This window comes from Ascidiella aspersa, chromosome 1, assembly GCF_963924565.1.
Source record: "Ascidiella aspersa chromosome 1, kaAscAspe10.2, whole genome shotgun sequence".
Taxonomy (NCBI): domain Eukaryota; kingdom Metazoa; phylum Chordata; class Ascidiacea; order Phlebobranchia; family Ascidiidae; genus Ascidiella; species Ascidiella aspersa.
This window is the reverse complement of record NC_139447.1, coordinates 20,020,703-20,035,503: the sequence shown is the minus strand read 5'-3', so window position 1 is coordinate 20,035,503 and position 14,801 is coordinate 20,020,703. Positions and strand designations below refer to the sequence as shown.

General features: G+C 34.1%; 1 protein-coding gene across 1 annotated transcript in view; it reads right to left on the bottom strand.

Moving 5' to 3' along the window:
• LOC146168206 (engulfment and cell motility protein 1-like) overlaps nt 1-14,801 on the bottom strand; it is a 78,724-nt gene that overhangs the window by 20,704 nt on the left and 43,219 nt on the right. Inside the window, exons 9-15 of the mRNA XM_083388957.1 lie at nt 13,684-13,749; nt 11,969-12,062; nt 7,318-7,368; nt 7,111-7,233; nt 992-1,123; nt 825-929; nt 578-686 (exon numbers count right to left, since the gene is read on the bottom strand). Of these exons, the coding sequence (XP_083245083.1) occupies nt 578-686; nt 825-929; nt 992-1,123; nt 7,111-7,233; nt 7,318-7,368; nt 11,969-12,062; nt 13,684-13,749 (680 nt within the window). The remainder of the gene's footprint in view (nt 1-577; nt 687-824; nt 930-991; nt 1,124-7,110; nt 7,234-7,317; nt 7,369-11,968; nt 12,063-13,683; nt 13,750-14,801) is intronic.

The following is a 14,801-nucleotide window of genomic DNA, read 5'->3' as shown; positions in this document are numbered from 1 at the left end:
AAAAAATATACCATAGAAAGTTGAATTACATTAATATGGGTTAATTTTTTGTATTTCTTATTGGAGCACTGTTCAGAACCAATCACACTGAATTCAAACATGCGAACTACTATTTTGATTGACCCAAACAAATCAAACAGCAAACTAATTTAGGATTGCAACCCCCAAGGGCTAAGAAGCCCTGCCCTAAAACAAATATTCAACTTTTGTAAATCATATAATATATACATTTTTTTAATTGAACAATATCACAAAGCTAGCAACCAAAGTTATATATAGGCCATTTCTAATATTATCTATTTTGGATAACTAACAGCTTTTTTTAATAAGTGTGCTTCCAAAATTAAGGCTAGTAATGTTAACACTAGCCTTTTTCTATAAAGCTCTTGACCAAATTACATCTTAAACATGCTATACCATAACTATATTTTCCCAAACAAAAATTTTTATTTTTTTGGGACAAAGAATAATCCAGTAAACATGAATGGTCAACCAATGTATCACGGTGGGTCATTTTTCTAAAATGTTTATATGTCATAAAACCACTGTTACTTTAGTACGAGATAAAAAAACTTACGTTGTTCACCAATCCTTAAAATTTCACAAAGCATTTTAGTAATACAAATTGAACTTTTTCCAAAAGGGCATTCATGTTTATCATCTCTGGAACTATTCTCCAGTACAAGCTGCAATTTTTTAAAACATACTTAAAAATTGAAAGTGCAGTCGCACCTTGTCAAAAAAAACAACTTACATAGAACTTAAAAACATATCATTTTGCTGTAGTTTTAATATTTATTTTATCTGTATGTCTTTGTACTTACTCTAACATAAGTATCTTGTTGATTTCTTGCAAAATAAATCATTACGTCTAGCGCCAACACACCAGGTGGAGTAGTTTGAAAGTCAAGAATTGGGTTGTTGAATTCCTGTAAATAAACTTGAACACCTTTCACATTTCCTTGATTTACGAATAAATAAAATAACTTACATCAAAACCAAGCTTCTTAAAGTCACGATCACTGAATGGTGCATTTAAATGGGGTCTTTTTGAAATAGGAGAAGTATGGCTGCTTGAATCAAAGGCTATGTTTCTAAGTTCAAGTAATTTTTCTCTTTCCTCCTAATAAAACAGGGTTGTTTTAGGTTAAAATAAATTTTTAAGTCGTATGGTGTTTACCATTGTAAGTGAATGTGTAATTCAACATGTAACTGAAAGTATTGTTCCGTATCTTTATATATACAAAACAGAAAGTTTGTAAGCTGTGTGTTCGCCCGGTCAGTCGGTCGCTGGAAGAGCAACGTGTTCGACTAACAAAAGGACCGGCGACTCCCCGTCGTTTGCTCGATTCCCCACAGGCGCGCGCGGGTAAACCTTTTAACATAACCGCGCACAAATTTTTCTCAAGCGCAATTACCTGAGTGGACATAAAAAATCAAATTATGTTTACTGCCCTAATAAAAAATAAATTTTAATGTTTTCAACCTAAAAGATGTTTGACGTGCTTAGCCGTTGGGTATTTAATTCTTGCAGCGGTTTTAATAGTAACCAATTTTCAGTTTCAAGCGAGATTTTACTTACGTTGGAAGAAGTATGGTACCGGGATTACGTAAAAAGCACATTACATGTTATAATTCATGTTAACAAACGTGTGCAACGTTCGCTAAATAAAGCGGAGTTGTCGCAGTTTAAACAGCAAGCAATTTATATTTTCAGCGGGTTACGGGTGTGGCTGACGTTGGACGCAGCTTAATTTGGCATTTAGTGCAAAGGTTTAGCAATCACTAAACCACTTTTTTTAAACATACTTTGAATAAACATCAGGAAACCTACACGCACATCGTACAACAAACCTTCCCAACAATATTGTGACAGTGATTGAGGCCAAAGCCTAATGGCTTCTTACAATATGTTTAACCACGCAATACTTGGCAGAGTTTGCAAAATATTGCCTTTATTGCAGCAGTTTAAGCATTTTGTTTTTTCAATGAGGATTTTTTTCACGTTTAACGCAGTTCAGCATGGGGATTACGTATATCACGCTATCAAGCAGGTCTAAACAATTGCTGTTACAACCTAAAGTTTTACGTCTCAGAATTATTCTCAATTGACCATTGTTACGGGATTTCGTTACTTAAAAGTTGTATGACATGCTTACCCAAGTGATGTGTCATATAGTCGACTATTTAGTCGTACCATTTGAAAACATCACGCAGCATTGTACATTGTATGCATGTTAATGCAAAATATCGTGTTTATTGCAGCGGTTTGAACACTTAGCAAATTTACTTTTTAAACGGAATTTTTGGTCCTTGGTTGCAGTTTGGCACCTACCGGGATTACGTATTTGCTTGAATTCGCGCAATTTGAACAATTGGTGCTAAGACTTTTTTACGTTTGTTAGTAATTTTTGATCGACATATGTCACAGGTTTTCGTTACGTAAAATATGCGAGACGTGTTTAGCCAAAGTTGTGTGTTTAGTAGCTCCATTTTTAAAAAACACACGACGTTGCAATTTGGTTTGATGTGAAATATATTTTTTTTAATTATCGGCTATAACATGCGGCTTCGGGAAGAAGGTTATACAATGCTGGTAACATGTAATTAGTGATTGAATGGTCAGAGCACGTTCGCGCCTTACCTTTGGTGACATATTTCACACACAAAACTGCTTTGTATACGTTAATTTTTCATTTTTACACTGCTTAAACGAAATGTAAAAAATAATAGGAATTTAAGGAGAACAAGAATTAGATCTTTAGAGCCACACAGATAAGTCACATAATTAAACACGCCATTCCAATAATGCAGCTTTCACAAAGGCTGTGGAGTGTAACTCTGATTGTGGGAAAGCATTATGTTAACCTTTTTTTAGACACACAATATGACATGATTTGAAACACATCACATGATTTGAAATTTCCATTTAGTGACACGCAGTGCAAACGTTTAGGCATAAGCAAATTTGTTTTGACATTACAAAAATATGTTTTTTTTATGCCTCTTGCGAAGTTCTTACGCTATCCGTAACATTACTTTTTGGGTATATTCTGATTACCACATTTATCTTCCATAATTATGGGCTATAACATGAGGCCAGCAGTTTAACATGTAACAACGTAATGGTCAATAGTGATGTGATATAGAGCCCACCGTGCGGTGGATTGTTTCATTTTTTAACCAGACAAAATTCAGGTGGACTTCGTACATTATAGTGATTATTGTGGTGTAATTAATTTTTAACCAGTTACAATAACTGGTAAATATTCTTTTTAACCTGGGCAACGCCTGGTATTTTGTTTAGTTATGTATAAAATGAGCCGAGTAAATACTTCTCAGAATTAAAGTAGGGTGTGGCCCTTATGAAACCAGCAACACTATTAGGCCCCACATATTTGACAAAGGCATTGTGTCCATAACAAATGCATATTCCCCAGGTCAAATCATTCTCGAGTATAGGTTAAACAAAATGTATGATTTCATCAAGCTGTGGCCTATTGATAACTATATTACATATTATGTTGTACCCGGCGTCATTTGCCTGACACTCGATCCGTTAAAAATTAGTACATTTCTAAGCAAAAAGGTCTACGACAATTAGGGTATCCAAAGGCAGAATGGTCTGATTTTTAGACCTTGAGGTCATGGCAATGCACTAATTTAGACCTTTGGGTAAACTCCCGCCATAGATAAATTGAAAATATTTGCTGAAAATTGACAAAAGATAACAAAAAATTAAAGAAAGAATTAATAACATTGACCCACCTGAACCCAAACGCTAACCCGAATCCTGACCCAAATAATGTGCGGCAATTTAATAATTATTTGAGGGTTAGGGTGCAGGTTAGTGTATGGGTGGGTGAAGTATTAATAAACTTAATCTTCTTATGCACATTTGTTAAGTAAAATTAGTGCATTGTCCAAGACCTCAAAGTCTGAAAGACGGACTTTTTGATCCTTTGGATGCACTAATTGTTGTAGACCTTTTTGCTTAGAACTGTACTAATTTCTAACGGATCGGGTGTGCTTGAGCCGCGTGGTATTGGCGATGACTTAAAAAAGGAATTTACCATGTTACTAAAAAGTAATGTTACGTATAGCATAATATCCTGGCCAGAGTGCGTAGAAGTATGTAAAATGGTAAAACATTTTATAATTTCCCCGATCTTGCACTACAAGCTACACGTTTGGCAAAAGAAATAAAATGTTATATTATGTTTTTTTGGGTATTTCGCAATGATCGGATATCTTATAATGGTAAAACAGCAATGGAACTGGCAGCTGGTCGTTCCTATGCTTTTAGCTGCTGATTATGTGTGAAAAGAAAAATATTTCCACTGCTGTGTTTAGCACTTTTCTAAACTTTTTTTTTCCTTAAAGTTATAGCAGCCATTGCCGTAAGTTGTAGCAGCCATTTGTCGCATTGCATGATATTTAAGCAAATACGTAATCCCGGTACCATACTGCGTCGTAAGTGAAATATTCTTGTTTGAAACTGGAAATTGGTTACTATTAAAAGCGCCGCATTAAATGCGACATTTTGCGAACTTTACATAAACATAAATTATGGAAACATTCAAATTTATTTTTATTAAGCCAATATACTTAATTTGATTTTTATGTCTACCCAGGTAGGCTAATTGCGTTTATTTTGTGCGGTTACATTAGGTTTTGCACGATTACATTAGGAGTCACATGCGCGAGTGCACTTTGACGCCGCTGTCCTTTTGTTAAGCGACGGTTCACTCCCTAACTCGAGCGCCGCTCAGTGTGACGTCACTGGTCTTTTTGTTTGGCGATGATTAACTTTCTTTCTCGAAGGGTCGCCGCTTCTTCTCATAGCCCAGGTTCTCGCTCTAGAGGGAGCGGTATGAGCGACGTTGCTCTGTCTGTCTCTTTAATATGACATGCCAGCGACCGACCAGGCAAATATATCGCGACAGGCATCAGCCGTCTGTCGGACAAACCATGACATTTATTATAAGAGATATATATTTTGCGAGCAATAGTGTCTGACCTGATCTGATAGGTTTGCTAGAGTATTCTGCTCTTACTGATAAGGAATTAAAGTCGACATTAATCTTGCAAGGGTCAAGGTTATTTTCATTCTCACATATTTAGTGCTAGCTTTGTTTTAGATTTCCTTCATGAATTGCTGCTAACAACTTGGTAGTGACTGTGTCTGGTTAATTTCATAATTTGTAATCATAGTAAATATGGGCAGAGGTTGTATTTTTTTTTCAGAAAACTGCACAACAAATAATGTATGAAAGCTCTTGCTGTGTGATGATGGAAAGAACTTTGCCAAAGAAGCAGTTTATTCAATCCAATTAAAAAAAAAATTCCAATACCACAAGGAGCAAAGACATATATCATATATCATAAATTGGGTTGTGGTTTACTTTCAAGGCAGGAAATTTCTAAATTTAAAGGAAAATTTAGTAGAAATGAGCACTTTATTAAACTAAATTTCTCCATAGACAAATTATGCCTAAAATTGCGGAACAAATTAGCTTTCCAAGTTTCAATTCAAATTTAAAATATCTCTCTGTTTCTTTAAAGACACACTTTGTGGCAGTACAACGTCAGTACAGTATTGTCAGCATTAACTTTATTTGCACATTATGTGGTCATTAAACTTTATTTTGATGAAATACGCCTGATGTAATTTGAGGGTTTAAAACTTGTAAAACTATGAATACGTTTTTGAGTTACGAGGTAATCTGTGAACAGATAAATTGTGTGTAGTTTTTCAGCCTGTTATGTCATAACTGTTTAAAAGTATCATCGTTTAGGTTGTACTGTGGCTTGGGATAATTTCATCTATCTTGTGTTGTTTCCTAGATATTTATTTAGTTTTGTTAAATTGGCGTTTCAACACACGAGCTATTTTATTTTATGTAAGGGTTACTTAAGGTCAACTTTATATTCGTTATGGTAAATAGTAAATATTCGTTATGGTAATAGTAACTTTGTATTCTTTGCAGTACATTATTTGACTGCATTACAGATGATGTTAGTCAAAAAAGAAGCACTAAGACCCAACAATGTTTTAAAAAACAAGATCGAATTGCCAAGGAGTTCATTGTGCAGTGACAGTTTTGCATTGTACTTATTGGCATTTGGCATATTATAAAGTTTTCAACAACCTGAACATGTATTACAGCTTACACAACTGCTTCAAGTAGGGTATATTAAGATTAATCCTTCCCCCAAAGAAAATCGAGGTTAACTAATTTAATAAAATATACTAGGATTCGCTATTCTGGATTCGTTACTCTAGATTCAAAACCTATTATTCTAGAATACCTTGGGATTCTATTTTGAACATCCCTAGTACATATCTAATATAACATGATTGCAACCTTGTTGTACTGTGCCACCTAGAAATTGACTTGTCCATATACATTTTTCAGATTGACTTTTCATGGCCACGCATACACAGGTAACTAAAGTTAAGGTTTAAGCTTTATTTGCATAATTACAACTTTTTCTACCAAAAAAAAAAAAATGTATTGTGCAACAATGAAGGAACAATGGAAAATTGACTGAACATTTAAGCTTGAAAGGTAACTTAAATAAAACAATAAGAATTAATTTAACTGATTTTGTTACCAAAGTGTTGTAATACAGATAAAGATTATCTTGTATTATAGCATTTTTTAAGAATGTTTTATATTACCATGTTTTTCTCTGAATTGTTCAAGTGAGGAAATATGTTGTTGCAAAGAATTAAATTGTGAATGAATGATGTTGCGTAATGAACCCATTTCTGTCACAGAATGGGTATCCTGTGCTCGGCATCAAGGTCTATGAAACTGTATAGACTTTGCTTTATATTACACGGGGCTGAAGCTATGCTTCAGTTATTCATTGAAAATAAGAGTAATGATGATATCATAATCACAACTGGTCCACAATAGCTTATGTCATTAACACAAATGTTAGAGTGTCGGTTACTACTTCTACAGTTCTATTAAAGTTTCATTGTAGTTTAGAAAATGGTTACATTGTAATTGTAATCAATTACCGGCAAACTACTATGCAAAACTTTAAATGTACTGTGACAACGCATAGATTACAAAATACAATTTGAACGCAATATACCTGAACATTAGAATCCAATTTAGTCATCATCCGTTCTTCAAACAAATTGAATGTTAGTACTTGTAAAACATGAAGCTGGTGAGCCATTTCGGATCCAATTGACTTTGGGGTGCGAATCACATGCTAAAATGAATATAGCACAAATGTGTATGTTTGCTATAAATATATGAAATATAACAAAAGGCAACTACTAAAATCTAGACATACATTAAGAATCACTGTTCTGAACTGCCGTTGGGCCATGGTGTCAGAAATGTTCTGAAAAACAATTAAAAAAATTACATTTTGCAAAGAAATTCAAAAACAACACAATTTTTTGAAAAAAAAGATCCGGGATGACTACAGTAATTTTACAGAACTATGTTTCTTTACCACATTTTTTTAAATATCATATTACCAAAAAGTAATTGTGTTATTGATAGAAGTACAATTTATCAAGATAATTATGATCAATATGTTAATTAAGTCCATGTTTATTCTTATCAGTATTTTACCTTTGTTATTTATCTGTTAAAGATAAAGAAGTCTCTAAATCGGAATATTTTAACAGTTAAACTGTGCATGAAAAAAATGTGCCTAAATTTCTTAATATTTTTACTACATCATACTTTTTGTTAACTGTGTATAAATAAATAAAATTCTTTTAAAATTGCTTTACTAAAATGTGACCAAACTCATAAATATTCATGCTGCACTCTTTAGAAACTGGATAAATTGAAAAATCATTAGCCCAAGGAAGCACAATATAACTGTGATGCTGGCTTCTTCCTCCTATGAACATAGCAATACTTATTGTTGGACCTAAACATAGCCCTTTTTAAATAATTTTTTTTTTAAATCATAAAAATTAACACTCTATTTGACTTTTTGTGTTGCATAATACTGAACAGGTTGATATAATGAATAAAAACTGAATAGCAGCAAAAAATAGCTTTTGTTCATGTGGTTTGTGTAGCAGCCAGGTCTAAACATCCCAACACATTGACGATGGACTTGAAAAGGCTTGTCACTGGAGCACTATTTGAAGATTTCAGTGCAGCTTATGACACAGCAGATGAACAGCGACTAATTAACAAACTTTTTTTATATGACAACATAGTTTAACATACTAGATTCTTGTATAAGTTGAAAAAAGATTGATAAAACAAGCTGTTCAGGGAAATAAAAGAACAGTCTTCCATGAAGAATTATTTGGGTACCAACACTATATCTTACTGGCGTAATCAGGTGTCACTATATAAAGACGACAAGTTTTTGCCCAGCCGACAAGCTTTTGCACAGCCGTGCTTCAAAGTAAAAAAATTTAAACAAAATTTCCTACAGATGGACACGATTGTGCAAAAGCTTGTCGAGAATTCAATACAATTTGTCTTTATATAGTGCCACCTGATACCCTATTTAGAATTAGAAAAATACAGCCATATATAAAGATATGTCTATCTGACAACTTATGCTATGCTTCCCAGATGTTACATAACAATAGTAACACCATTATTATCGGTCATTTGTCAATGTGCCAAATCTTCTAGTTCTACTATCATAAAGTTTATTCTGAAAAGTCAATAGGATTTTAGGGAAGAGTAGCCTTTGCATTTGAAATTGAAAATGTGTTTGTATCTAGAAAGGTTTGTTGCTCATGGGCGTAGAAGTAAAGTAGTACAAAAGAACGAAAAACACGCACGGTTATATAGGGCGTACTTGACTTCTAAAACAAAATAATTTTGATTGAAAGTTATTGGTTTTAACAGGTATCTTTTTGAGATAGATTAAATTAACACAACCTAGAACTTATAGTTATATCTATCTGAATAAATAGAGTGAAATAATAGCTTTTATTTAATAAACTCAGCAAGGTTGTAACACCAGGAAAGTTTAAAACTACTTAGATCATGTTAGGTATTAAATTGCATTATGATGCAAAAATCACAGCAAGAGCTGGACCACCGACAACCCCTATTTAACAGGAAACACGTAACCTGTCTATACAATCCAGACAGTGTTTCCTTAGATCATTGTGCAGGAAGATGCAAAGCCAAGAATGACTTATATCAGTAGAAAGTCAAACGAATTAGCCCTTTCCAATACCACATAGCCAAAGTCTTCTTTTTGGCCATAATGAGGTATGAAGCATGTGGAGAACCATAAACAGCCTACAAACTAGTGCTTGCCCCTCGAGGGCTAATATGTTCAAGAGAGGCTATACCAGTGGTTCTCATCCTTTTATGCTTAGTGGCCCACTTTGGCTCTCGACCCTCGTGGCCCCCCTGTTTATAAAAATACCAAGCATTGTGTTAAACATATTTACTTGTTTTGCTTCTTCACGTTAATAACAAATACAGTGATTAATCAAGGAATAAATGCACTTCCTTTAAAAATTGCACAAATACAAATTTTAATTTAAATTAACTTAGTTAGTCATTACAAATCTTGTTTTTTGACATTGCTTGGTTATTTTTTATGTTCGGCTCTGTTTTGCACTGAGCCAAGCGATGTCACTATATTCGTCGTGAGGATTTCACGAATTTCCTTTCATTACTGCGTTACTTTTCACCTACTTAACAAATAAGTTGTGCATAAACCGCTGAATGTTGGCCTAAAAATGACCTTGAATATTTTAATAACCCTGTAGCTATGCGTTTTACGATGGAATGTTTCTTTTGCAACTCAACGTTCTTTAAGGAAATTGCGAAACCGTTGCACCTGGCATTGCACACTAGTTGCTCGCCTAACAGCATTTGTCGTACACTTCATGATTAGGCGAAGGGTATTGCCAAGTAAAAATTAGCCACCCAACAAAAACCCTGACGCCACACTGCATGGCTACGTATGAAGCAGAACAGTAATTGTTTCGCCACAGCGACAGGCCTTTAACCAAACTTGCCTCTTGCGAACGACCAATTAGGCGGAACTTTCCGGGATAAAACTAATAAAAATGATCCAATATTCCAATTTAAACATCACTACTGATGAGTCAAAGCACGAGTCAGAAAATGGGTTACCAAACGTTAAAAGGTTTACAGTCATAATAAAAAACACAAAATTAAATTAACTGGTGAATTTTGAAAATAGTGACACTTTGGTTTTCTCAATATCTAGCTAGAGAGTTATGCCCGTGGCCCCCCAATGATCGCTCCGTGGCTCCCAAGGGGGCCGAGGGCCAGAAACCCTGGGCTATACAATACGGACACTCATCAACTTCCTGTATCTGAATCACAGACAATCATGGTTTCTAACAAACAAGCTAGACACTGTGATCTAAATGCAAGTACCATATGACAACAAAAACACAACTTTATATTTTTGCGATTTTTACAAGAAGTTTCTTTAAAACTGATGTTGACAAATGGGGGCTGTGTGTTTTTGTTTCAATGTTTGCTGTTATTGTTTCCAGGGTCATATTGTGCGGTGTCCATATAGTCCAAAAGATATTTTACGTTTTAGTGCTTTAGAAAGCAAATGTAGCCGGAAGTTCAGTATCGTTCATTGAGCATTGTGCAGATTTACAGGGCAGTCAGTCATGGGTCTTTGTCAGAGAATTGTAAATAGTGTCTAACATTTTTTATAACAATATTCTTATATTAGGATGTATATACTATCAATAAAATAACCTAATTTTTTTATTATTTTGCCCTCTGCCATCCTAAAAGACTCCTCTTTTTACAGGAGGTCAACGTTTGTTTTTTAATTAAGCATAAATGTTTTGTATGTGTATTAACAACAGAATCTGGCCCTCCAACAGAACACATAATGCCGACGATAAAAGTTCTAAAATTTATTAATAAAAGCTTGAGAAGCGCACCGCTCCGAACAAAAATCAGTCAGCAAGGTGTAAAACTTTAATACAAATATGCATTTCATAAATGTTTTTTGTCATTTCTTTAATAACCTGAAGTTTTTTCATGTTCATTTTCGGGCCATGCAATTAATATAGATAATTTCATTTTAAATCAATATACTTTCCAAACGTATTTTTCAAAAGTACATCTAGTCCAACAGATAATAATCATAACCATAAGTACAAAACATACAGCTTGGGCTAATGACACTCTTTAAATTGACTGCATTCATTGTTGCACAACAAATACACATGCAGCACTGCAAATCTAATGGTAGTTGGCCACCCGGCTGCCATTCGGTTCGTTTAGCAAGAGGGAGGTCAGAGGAATCAGAACGGGCTTATCGCGAGTCTTAAGTGAGAGGCCTTGCAATACTCCACATAAAAGGAGTATCTCTGCTTTCTTAGGAAGTGAGAAGAACATGATTATGATGATTGCCTTGATAGAGTGTGTGGCAGATTTGGTAAGTGCAGCACAGTATAGCTGTCCAATGGTACAATCAATTTTCAATTTTCAATAAACATGTAATATCACGGAAGTCAACAATTACTTTTTACTGCTACAACTGTCCATAGACTTATAAGGGTATTACATTTGTTAGTGTTTCTCTACCGATATATGTCAGAGGTTTTCATTGTGGTAGGAGGCTATTTGGAATCATGCCTTGTTTCTAAACCTACCTGAGAATGATTCTCACAATCAGAGTTAACAATACACATAGTGATAGAATCAAGTGTAGATATGATACAACTTTTGAGCTCTTTCAAGCTTGCTTTTAGAAGCTCAAATGGTAGGGAAGTGGTTTGGATACCAATTAGCATGAATCTAACTCTATCACAATCAGCTTAATCACTATTGGACGCTTTTTTGGGCAAAATATCTATTTCTATAAGCTATTTAAAAATATAACTAGTATTCTACTAAAATCCTTATTGACTGCAAAAAGCTGGCAGAATTTTAACTTACATTTCAAATGTAATAAAACTAATAGGATTTTGTAACACCAATCACATTTTACTTACTCTACGTCCACCTAGTTTGGTTTTATCAGAGGGTCCTTTCATAAATAAACTATTAATGAGTGCAATCGTATTTTGTTGGATTTCTGTGTTGGATCTGAAAAATAAGATAAAACGGATTGTGTTCACCAAATAAAAGTTAGCTCTTGTGATTTGTGCATATATTAGTTAGGCCCAGGACTGTCAGACTCGAAAATTAATAAAAACAACAATAAACTGCTTTGAAACCATGACCACACCAGTGACTGTTTAATTTCTTATATTATTAAAAATAAGGGGCAACTTGTGTCATACATTAGAAAATGCTGAATGAATACAAGACTGAAAAAAAATACATAAACCAAAATTTGAATACTCAACAGAACTAGTGCAACTGCCGGTCTCTAAAAAGATTTTTCATTCTCAGAATTTCCTGGCTGTATTATTAGAAGCGTATAGTAACAAAGATTAATTTATTTATTTTTTCTGATGAGTGCTTAGTCACCATTCTGAACTTAGGAAGTCAGTTGCATATTCATTTCAAAGTCGCTATTACTAAATCATTTGTAAGTAAAGTGTTAGTAACGAATTGTTTTATATTAATTGTAACAAATAGCACAGAACAACCTCATAAAACTTGTGCGAAGCAGAAAAAAAGCAACTAAATGTGCAACAAAAATCATGTAATACATACCTATAAAAAAACAGTACATTTAATATGTGTCCCATATAGTGGCTTTAACGCAACACTATAAACCCTTCATCAATTCATTCTGTATTTTAAAACATTTTTACTGTACTACAAACGTGATGTGTCATACAGTCAAATAATGTGCTGCAAACACTATTTTCAGTAATGCGTAACCAATACTTCACAATTACACAGTAAATAACCTCGCTGAATATTGGCCTAAAGTTGACCTTTAAGTAACCCATAGCAAATTTTGCAAGACTTGTTACAAAATTTGGATGCGCTAATCGTCTGAAAGTTAAGTTTGTTTGAACGTACAACATAGGTTTTAATTTTATACCTGTGTAAAATGCCTACATTGGAGTATATTTGTTAAATGGCTGTGAAGAATCAATAGAGAAATATGTAATTGTGAAGAAACAATAGACTTAGATTAGGGGCCTAACAGAGTCTTTATAATACTAATCATTACAGTTAAATAAGCAATTTATTTAATATAACTGACTAAATAACTACCTTTTTATCCATTTTTCCTAAACAAATCCTCCTAGGAACAAATTTACTTCCTAAGGGAGCCAAGTGGCTTCTTTTCAGAACCACTGCATTGGTCGCTGGCCGAATAATACTTGATTGACACTCAATTATTAGGCCAAGGTTATTATGAGACGCTAAGTAATTGGTCACCCCAAACAATGCTGACACCGCACTTCCTTTGCTGCAAGAAAGCACCAACAATGTGTCGCCGCAGCTACAGGCTTTTATCTAAACTTGCTACTCGCATATGTCAATTAGGCGCAACCATCTACAGTTAAAAAACAAATTATATACAAAATAAACAGTAAAATTGGATATAAAATCCAATTTGGATTAAATGGCAAAAAACTAATTTAGGCGGGCATGGTATTTTAAGTCCTGGAACCTACGCATGCAAACAAAAGAGCTGCAGGTTGTCCACACAATGACCTACATAAATAATTTCTGTTAGTTTTAATGTTTAATATTTGTTAGTGTGTTAACGATACTTATTCTTTTACGAAAAAACACAAACCTTTGAAGATGTGATATGAGATTCCCCACCACAATGGCATCAGCTATTTCATGATACATTTGTTGGCTAAAAAAACATGGAAACAAAAAATGTAATATATATTGAGCATTATGGGTGTTTAAAAAAGTATCAAGTATTTCAAAAAAGCAGGTTTTGAGAGAATGGTAACAAATTAAGATCCTGGTATATTTGTATCAATTTATTTAAACAGCCTTTTAATTTTTTTTCATGTGGGGAGGCAGGGTTAACACCTCCAACAATGACAGCATATAATTGTAAAATCAATCTGCTATTGAAATTCAGATCAATGCCTGTTTGAAAAATCACTCAGGGTTGAGCTTTTGCAGTCACTCGTTCACCAATTGATGCAATTACAATACACTCCAGGCGAGAGTAAATTAACACCCACTCGCCCTACCTTGAGTAAAAATTTTGTTTTAGCCGTTGTTTTACCAACCTATGATTGGTTGTTGATTACTAACCTATGTTTAACTTCAATGACTGAATGCCAATTATTTTGTTAAAGCGTTTTTTAGGCCCGTTTACACTACAGATGCACTGGGCGTTAAAATCACTTTAAAACGTAGCGTTTTTCTATAGCTTCAATGGGCTTGAGTTTAGCAAAGCGTGAAAATCGCTCCAAAGCGTATTTTTTTCAGCTGCAAGGGGCTTTAGTTTAGCAAAGCGTAACTTTAAGCTAGCTGCACGGGGCTTGAGTTTAGCAAAGCGTGAAACGCTCGCCACAATAGAATTTAAATGCAAATTAAGCTTTGCTCAGCTCAGTGCAGCTGTGGTGTAATCGGGCCTTTGGAGCAAAATTACAAAACAAAATTAGAGTCTATGGTATCAGGGCAGCACTATGACGTAGACTGTCACAGAAAACAAAGCTTTATTACTTTTTCCAGGACTTTTGGAATAACTATAATTTGATAAATTGGTTCCAAGGATTGATTGGGTAAATTATTGGTAATTTGTTCAATTTGTTTACTTGTGGGCAGGAGGGTTTACAATAAAAATACAGTTATTTTGTTGAGCACCATATTTTCATATTTACATTCCATATTTTCATTCATGCAGATAAATAAACACGCTGACATATAATTAAATACATTAACTTT